General features: G+C 42.7%; 1 protein-coding gene and 1 pseudogene across 1 annotated transcript in view; one reads left to right on the top strand and one right to left on the bottom strand.

The window, feature by feature from the left end:
* Positions 1-1905: 1905 nt before the first annotated feature.
* On the bottom strand, positions 1906-2255 carry LOC119057086 (cytochrome c-like; annotated as a pseudogene).
* A 2979-nt stretch (positions 2256-5234) lies between these two features.
* MAP2K1 (mitogen-activated protein kinase kinase 1) overlaps positions 5235-8961 on the top strand; it is an 83689-nt gene continuing 79962 nt past the window's right edge. The window contains exon 1 of the mRNA XM_037155780.2: positions 5235-5765. Coding sequence (XP_037011675.1) covers positions 5686-5765 — 80 coding nt within the window. The 5' untranslated portion in view covers positions 5235-5685. The remainder of the gene's footprint in view (positions 5766-8961) is intronic.

Raw genomic sequence — 8961 nt, 5'->3', positions numbered from 1 at the left:
GGCATCACAAAGACTTGCTGATAAACCTGTGAAATCTGCTCTGCTAAGAGTGCTTTCACTCATATGATAAGGGTCCGAGAGGAAATGAGTTTGTCTCCTAAAGTTTCTGTAACTCTCTTCCTAACAGACACTGACTCAAAGTCTGAAGCCCTCCGATCTCTTTGAAATGTTATCTACTGTTTGATTGTTGCCGCCCTGCATTCCTGTGTATTACAGCCAATAAAAGGCTATGGAGCAGGGGCTCAGGGCCTTCTTCTCCTCAGAGAAACTGGCAGCTGCTGGCCTTTGTCTCCCCAGAGAAACTGGCCGCAGCCCACTCCTCCTCCCCAAACAGATCCAGCATGTCTCGGCCATATTTACTCATTCACGCATGACTGTGGCACCGGGAGGGACTCGAGGAGGTTTTATTTATTTGTTTTTAGAGAGAGGAGAAGGGAGGGAGAAAGAGAGGGAGAGAAACACTGATGTGAGAAACAGTGATCTGTTGCCTCTTGTATGTGGCCTGACCAGACCCCAAACTGGCAACCCAGGCATGGGCCCCAGCCAGAAATTGAACTCGCGACCTTTCACTTTGCAGGGTGGTGCTCAACCAACTGAGCCACACTGGCTGGGGCGAACTGATAAAAGTGTTTTGTGTTTTTTTTAGAGATTTAATTTATGTTTTTAGAGATAGAGGAGAGGAAGGGAGGGAGAAAAACACTGGTGTGTGAGAGGAACATTGATCCATTGCTTCTCACAGGTCTCCAACTGGGGACCTGGCCCCACAACCCAGGCGAGAGTCCTGATTGGGAATCAAACCGGCAACTTGTTGGTTTGTAGTCAGGCTCTCAACTCACTGAGCCACACCAGCCTGGGCTAACAACAGTTTTTAGAAATATTTTAAATATTGCTGCAGTGAACATGCCTTTAAAGATTTTTTTTTTGTACACATGTCTAAGTAAATTCGTAGGAAAAAATTCCTAACAATAGCATTGCTGGGTCAATTATGGGATCTGAAACCAAAATGCCACTTAATGAGATTGCAGCAATTACATTCCCAGTGAGTGTCTGAGAATGCTTCTTCCCCCCACATACATGATATGGATAAGTGGAAGGTGATATCTCATTTTAATTTGCCCTTCTCTAATAAATGAGTGGATATTTTTTCATATATTTGAAATCTGTATTTTTTTTCTATGAACTACCTATTTATTCATGTGTTTTGCCCAATTTTCTGTTGGGTGGATGGTCTTTTTTTTTTTTTTTTTTACTTGGAAGAGTTCTTTTATATATTGAAGAAGTTAGATTTTTTGGTTTTGTTTTATTTTTAGAAGTGTTAAATATTCTTTATTTGATATTATACACAAAACACACTAAAATGCCTTTCAGTAAGTTAAAGGCAATAGTTTAGATACAGGATATTTTAATTAAATTGGCATAGTTAGGACAAAAAGATAAAATGGACACTGCCAGCTTTTCTTCAGCCCTTGCCTTCTTACAGGCTAATGAACACAATTTGAAACACAAGCAAGTCTTGCTTTTCTAATAAACAGTGAAGGGATATTCTCAGTATTTAAAATGTTTATATCACCAGTTACATAAATCTAAATAAAAAACCAATCTCCTACAGGTTTTGAGACAGCATTCACCATCTCTGTGAAAAGGTGAATATTACAAACCAAGTCCAATCATATTTTTAGAAGGGGAAAATAGTGATAGCAGTTGCTGAACCAAAATTACCATCAAAGTTCAAAAAGCTGATCATATTCATTTAACTGCAAGCCAGTATTATTTAAATCAGAACTGCTCAAAAGAAATGCTCTATCAGTCATTCATGGTCTGAATTCTGGTATATGAGATCATTTAAATATGGTAGATATAAAAAAGTCATGAGACATTTGTAATAAATAAGGCAGTGACCAACTATTACTCATTAGTAGCTTTTTTGAGTTAAGCTATCAAATCTGCCCTTTCTGAACTCTTCTTAATGCTAGTAAAGATCATTTTTGTTTCAGGGATGTACTTCTTAGGATTCTCCAAATACTCATCAGTGTAGCCTCTTCCCAAGTGATCTCTTTGTTCTTGTTGGTATCTGTGTAAGAAAATCCAGGGGCCTGACCTGTCTTTTGCCCACACAGACCATAGAGATTTGGCCCAGTCTTGTGCTTGCCTCCCTTTTCCACAGTATGGCCCTGGACACACTTCTGAACAAAAATCTTCTTGCCTTTCTCGACATCACCCATTTTAAAATCACTCTTTCATTTCGTGAAACACAGAAGTTCCTGCTCGCAAGCTGGACATCCTGCTCTCTAGAAATTAGGTTTTGTTTATATATGTTGCAATCATTTGGTATCTCAGCTTGTGCACTTATGTCTTTGTATATGACATTTTTTCCCCATGGAGAAATGTGAAATATTTTTGAGGTTAATTTTATCAATATTTTACCTTTATGGCTTTGGGGAGTTATGTCTCCCCAAATGGCTTTCCCCATTCCAAATTTTAAAAACTATGTTCTCATGTTCTTTTCTAATACTTTCACAGTTTCGTCTTTGATGTGCCTGGAATTCTTTCTCACATAGGAGTAGAGATCCACCTTCATTTCTTTTCCAAATGCCCAGCCAGTTGTCCCTATACTCTTTATTGAATGTTCTGTGTAATTTAAAGTCCTGGACATTTCCCAGATGTCTATATATTTTATCAAATTTTACCAATAATAGTGATGGTCCAGTGCTGGCTTATTTTGCTTTCATTTTTCTTTGTGTTGACATAAACAGAGGTTGACATCAAGCAAGTCACTTTTTCTCTTTCCTGATAAGAGACTAGATCTCAAGAGGATTGCTAAAAAAATTGCCTAATGATTGAAATCTCTGGAGAAAAAGGCATTTTCTTGCCCAATATTCCATCATATGGGTGTATCATACAAGATGTAATCATTTCCCTTTTGTTGAATATTTAGGTGGTTTCAAATTTTAGCTATTTAAATAATACCATTCTTTTACAGTTGCCATAATTCCCTTACAAGATATTCATAGAAATGGGGTTACTGAGTCAAAGTGTATGAATATTATTGAAAACCAAACTGTTTTCCAGAAAGCCCCTGTCAATTCGCCTTCCAGCAGATTGTGTTTACATGATGAAACCCACCACCCACATCATTTATTTAGCTCCTGTATATTGGGCATTGTTCTTTCACAATTTCATTGAATGTTCACAACAATCTGCTATAGTAGGTACTACAATTCTTATTTTATAGGCGAATTAACTGAGGCCCAGAGAGAAGTAATCAGTGCAAGGCAGAACTGGAACCCAGGTTTTTTCTGTCTCAAATTCATGCTCTTTTTTCTCTGTTCTGTTTTATTTAATTTTGGACCCCAGAGAGGATTGAGTTAAATACTTAGTTCTCTGTTCATGGTACATTTTCATCATTGGCTGCCCGTGTGTTTCTTGGTTCCTCACATTTGTAATCTCATTCTGCTATGTGCTTATGGGATGATTCAAATGAAATTGTCAGTATTCAAGCTTTTTTTATTTGCAAACATGGCAACTTCATATGGTCCAACCTAATATGCAGTGTTTATCACATGGTAGTCACTAATTCACACATATATACCTGAGTCTTATTCTTGTCTGTATGATCAGCACTCATGTCTGGGACTCAGGAAAAGTAAACAGGATCAATAAAAGCTTATCTATAATGGAAATGAGGAAAACTCTCCTATTTTGGACCATTCTGGTAACCACTAGGGCTTCCTGATCTAGACTCCTCTGGCTATAGTGAATGTTTAGGAACACTACTCAGTGGAGGCTGACCCTCAGCAGCATTCATAGAATCCTAATATTTCAGTATTGGAGAAATTTCATGTTTTTCACAGGGTGAAAACGAGGCCTTGAAAATTAATTGCTAAAATCCTACTGGTATTTATTTGCACTAGTAAATATACAACTGTACCAGATTTCAGATAGCCTGTCTTGTCTCTCAGCATACATTGCTCTGAAAAAGTTAGTTTCAATTAATTTTTAATGTTTATTATTTTAATCTGATATAAAAGTTTGTGCATTTAATATGCATAAATACAGGATCACATCTACGTATACACATTCACATATTATCTCTTCCTATGTATTGAAAACTGTGAGTTAATACCAATACCTCCAATTCCAATACCACACCACAAGGTTTTCTTCCTGTCCCTTTCCTTCCTTTCTTGATTTGAAACTTCTTTTTCCCGCAGTGAGAGACCTGTGTCTACTATCCTTAATCATATTTAGACTCCCATCTAAGCAGCCATGCTCCTCCTTTAGGATGCCTTGCCCTACCCACTAGGCCCTAGGGCCCGTGTAGGGCAAGCCCTCTTCAACCTCTCAGGTTTCTACAGCCTCTTTCCCGGCTGGGTGGCTAACATCCTGCTCCGGACCACCAGGTGTAGGTGCTTACTTTTGTTCTGCACAGGTAAAGCCTTTAGGACTCAATAGTTTAGGAATAGCAAACAGATGGTGATGAGGAAAACTGAATGTGCATTTTGAATAGCCATTGTGCGTCTTTTATTTTATTAAGATATTCTTTTATTTATCTTAAGATATTATATCTTAATATCTTAAGATATAATAAATGTCTTAAGATATTTATTCAGATATTCTCTATTCACGTCTTAATACTTCAAGTTTCATAGAGCTGGAATTACTGGATGAAAGGGGTTTTTTTAAGGCTTTAAAAAATATTACCAATCTGCTGTCTAAAAGGTTGCCCCAATATATTACCTCATCAGCACCATCCATCTTCCTATGTCCTCGTCAGCAGATCAGAAGTACTTTCCAGTTTATTAGGCGCAAGTAGTCTCTAAACAAAGTTTTCTATTCCTCCACGCTGCCTTTCCTTTGGATGAGAGAAGGGGTCCTTTTCCTATTTTATTTTGTTATTTAATCTCTGTCAACGTAACGCAGCCCGGAGGACTTCAGTCACCCTAGAGGAGAAGACAGTGCGGTAACCCTGGCTGGGACAAACTCACCTCTGCTCCGATGAGTAAGAGGATGCACGCACGATCTCCTTTCCCGGTGGGTCCACCTGGGTGCCTCCGGCCAGTAGAGAGCGCTGTGAAGCCCGCTGTACAGCCCGCCAGACTCCGCCTTCAAGGCTGCTCGCCGCGCCCTCGTGACGTATTTCCGCGTCATCTGCCGCTGAGGCTTGCTTGCATTGGCTGCCTGAGAGGCAATTGGGGCGGAGCCTAGTGGGTCCCTAGTGAAGGCAGCGGTCCCCTTTCTCGCCCCTCCCCCCACTCTCCAGTCCCTCCCAGGGACCGCTGCGCGGAGCTACTGGGGAGGGCGGCGTCGGTGGCGGCGGCAGCTGCACTTTTTCAGGTTCTGGTTGGAGCAAGGTTCTGGTGCGCGAGCGGCGGAGCCACTGGAGCCCGAGGGACTCGTTGACTGTGGGAGAGAGGGAAAAAGGAATCTCGGGCTGCTCAACTGCGCCTGCTGAGAAGCCCTTTGGTTCTCTGCACGCCGAGCCGAGTCCCGGGCTAATAGGGCGGGGGTCCCGCCAGACCGCCACTGGTCCATCAGCGCCAACTGGACCGCGCGCCGCCCCCCAAAGACAGCCCCCGCTCGCGGCCCCGAATTGGCCCCGCGCGACGCGCGCGGGACATCGTAGAGGGAGGAAGCAAGAGGGGCCGCCTTCCTCTCGGAGTTGGAAGCGCCTTTCCCAGGTTCAAAATGCCCAAGAAGAAGCCGACGCCCATCCAGCTGAACCCGGCCCCAGACGGCTCCGCGGTTAACGGGACCAGCTCAGCGGAGTAAGTGTGGGGTGGGCGGCGAGCGCGCGGCCGGAATGGGGAGGCCCCCTCTGGGGTGCAGAAACAGAGCGGGTGTGCGCCGCGCGCGGGGCTCCGCTCGAGTTCGTCACGTACGTCTCGGGCTGGCAGGGGCGAACTCCTGGCCGCCGAGGTATCGGTGACTAAGCACTGGTTCCTGACTCAGACTAGTTAGTGGACCTCGCGAGTCTCTATTTTTCCTCCTTTTCTGACCCTTTCGGTCACCCCTGGCCACAAGAAAATGAAAACTGGTTCTTCCACCGCCCGTCGTCAGCTGTTTTATAAATGCGATTTTCTGGGATTCTGGCCTGTAATGGGGAGAGGGACAAATGTCTTGGAAACAACGAAGATCTCATCTGCTTCTTTGAAATCGGCCCAGAGTGCGGAGTGGAGTTGTGAGCAGCTAGCAGCATCCTCGCCTTCGTGCCTGACACCTGTGGGCTGGGAGTGCTTTGTTGCTGGCCCCCTGCCTGGCCAGCGGGGGTGAATGTACACCGACACCCCGGTGGCTCTTTCATTGACGACTTGGGGGGTTCCCGGTCCTTGCCCTTCTTGGAAACTATCAGGGCTTATAGGGAGCGGCTTCTTCATCTGACTTCATTCATTCATTCATTCATTCATCCATCCATCCATCCATCCATCCACCCACCCATCCATCCATCAATCATATCGCTCCTCATCTTGCCCTTGAGCCCTAAACTCCTGACCTGAGACGTGAACACCATCGCCATGGAAACTTCACACAAGGTGCTCCATCTTTGTAGCTTCCAGTGTTGCTCAGGAGCCAACATATTAAATAATGATGAGATTGTTTTATGGGGGTTTCTGAGTTCCCATAACTCTTTGGGGTTTTGGGTAAGAGACAAGAAAGACTGTGGGGGGAGACAGATCCTCCTAGCTGGAGAATTTGGCTTTTGATCTCTTAAGGGAACACTGGAGACTTTAGGAAACTGCCTAATGAAATGAATAGAGTAGACCTGGACCTTCTGCCCTTTGGTGATGTCAGTAACCTTCCTCTCTGGATTTTAATATTCCAGGGACCTGTTGGCTTGGCGAATGTCCATTCTCTTGATCATGAGGCCATTGGCGAACCTGTGGTGTGAGCTCAGCCAGTTTCCTCACACCTGCTCCCAACAAACCCTCTTCATACTGTAGTGTCTGTTTTGCATGTTAAGTGACTTATACAGGTCAGTGTATTGTTCTGCAGATACTCGTTCAGTTTTAGTTTGTAAAAATTTTATCCCCTTTAAATAGATGGAAAGTCCCAGAGATGGGATTCAGTCAGAAAAATTTGGGTGGGACTGGGAGCATTCTAAAATCTGGGTGGTTAAGAGGTTGGACTCTGAAGTCAAGCTAAGTTGGAAGCTTGTTCTGTTACTTGTGGTTTTGTCACTTTGAACAAATCTTTCTAAGGCTTAGGTTTAGTTTTTTCATCTGCAAAAATGGGGCTAATGATACAACTGATTTAGGGTAGTTTTGAAGATTAAATAATAAATAAGCTAATACATAGTAAATATCCCATAGACAGTAGCTGTTGGTACCTTTGTTACTGGGTAAATGTTGAGAAGGCTGAAGGAAACTGGAAGGTAATTTTCATTCCTGGTGTGTGTAATAAGGTGCCTTTGCTTCTGGATAAACGACCATCCCTTGCTTAGTTTTCTGCACCATTTGCATCTACCTCCATGACTCATTGCTGCGTTACAATAGGAGGCATCTTTGTGTAGGCTGCCTGATACAAACAGGGACTGTCCCATAGCTTCCTGGCACTAACAGGGGCAGAGATGTACACATCTTCATCTTTTACCTTCAAGAGTGTTTCTCAAGCAGAGCTACTGTTCTCGTGAGTTCTGTAATTAGACCAGGGCACAGTGCTGAACCTATCGTACACTGTAAACTAAAGAAGAAAAACAACCATTGACAGGGAAAAACTCTTGATACTGAATTAGCAAGGTTGATTCTCCTCTGTGGCTCCCTGGTACCTTGGGATTTAAGTCAAATGTAGCATTTACCCCATTCAGGTGGAGCTGGGTTATTTGGGACCTGAAGTTTATGCGAGTTCTGGGAGGTCCTGGAAGAAAGTGAATGCAAAAATATTTACTTCACAAGTTCTGCAAAAACTTGTGATCATATTGCAGGGCTGCTAAGTGTTAGAATGAAATAAGTTGGAAATAAGGTCATATTTCCCTGTTTAAAATGTTTTCGTGGTCCTATTGCAGTTAGAATAAAGTCCAAACTTCTTATATTGGGCTTATGCCTCTTATATTAGACAAGGGGTGATTTGCTCACTCCCTCCTCCCCGCACCAATCTCTTTATTCACATTTCCTGCCGCTTTTTTATTTTCTGCCACACTGGTCCTCTTTCACTTCCTCCAGGGGATGGTCTGCTCCCACCAGGCCCTTGCACATGCTGTTCCCTTTGCCTGGACTGAATCATCCTTTCCTCTTCCCAAGCTAGGAAGGAAGCAGTCTTCACCTCTCTCAAATGTCATTTCCTCAGAGATGTTCACAGGCCACCTAGATTAAAGTAGATGCCTTTTTCTCATGTCACCTCATTTTTAAGTGACACTCATTCACTTTCACTGTACATAATTTTTTACCTGGGTATTTTAAATATCTATCACTTCTTTACACCATAAACTATAAGCATAGTGCTGCCATTTTTTGATTCACTGCTCTGTAAGTAGTATTTAGAATACAACACCTAAATAACTGTACCAACACATAGTAACTGTACCAACCAACTCAAACAAACCAGTGTTTGTTGAGTGAATCAGTGAGTGAATGAAGTTTGTAATGTTTGTGTGATATGTTTAACAAAACTTTTTGTATCTTTCCACTTTTTCTTTGATTTTCCGTTTTACTCTCATTTCCCCATCCCCATTTTCTTTTCTTTCAGAGGTACCACTCACCTACTCTATAGTATATAATAGATTCTTATGGATTTACCCATTCGTTGGGTATATGTGTACCTTTGGGAGGTTTTGTGTATTTCTGTGCTTAAAGTGCTGGATGCTCTTGTGCTACTATTCAGCCTTAAAAAAAGAAGGTCCTGCCATTTGTGACAACGTGGATGAATCTGGAGGGCATTATGCTAAGTGAAACAGACTGGGCACAGAAAGAAAAATCCTGCATGTTATCACTTACATATGGAATCTAGGACAGTGGAGCACACAGATGG

Source organism: Artibeus jamaicensis, unplaced genomic scaffold (genome assembly GCF_021234435.1).
Source record: "Artibeus jamaicensis isolate MK-2021 breed Jamaican fruit bat unplaced genomic scaffold, CSHL_Jam_final contig_548, whole genome shotgun sequence".
Taxonomy (NCBI): Eukaryota; Metazoa; Chordata; class Mammalia; order Chiroptera; family Phyllostomidae; genus Artibeus; species Artibeus jamaicensis.
This window is presented reverse-complemented; position numbering and strand designations above follow the sequence as displayed.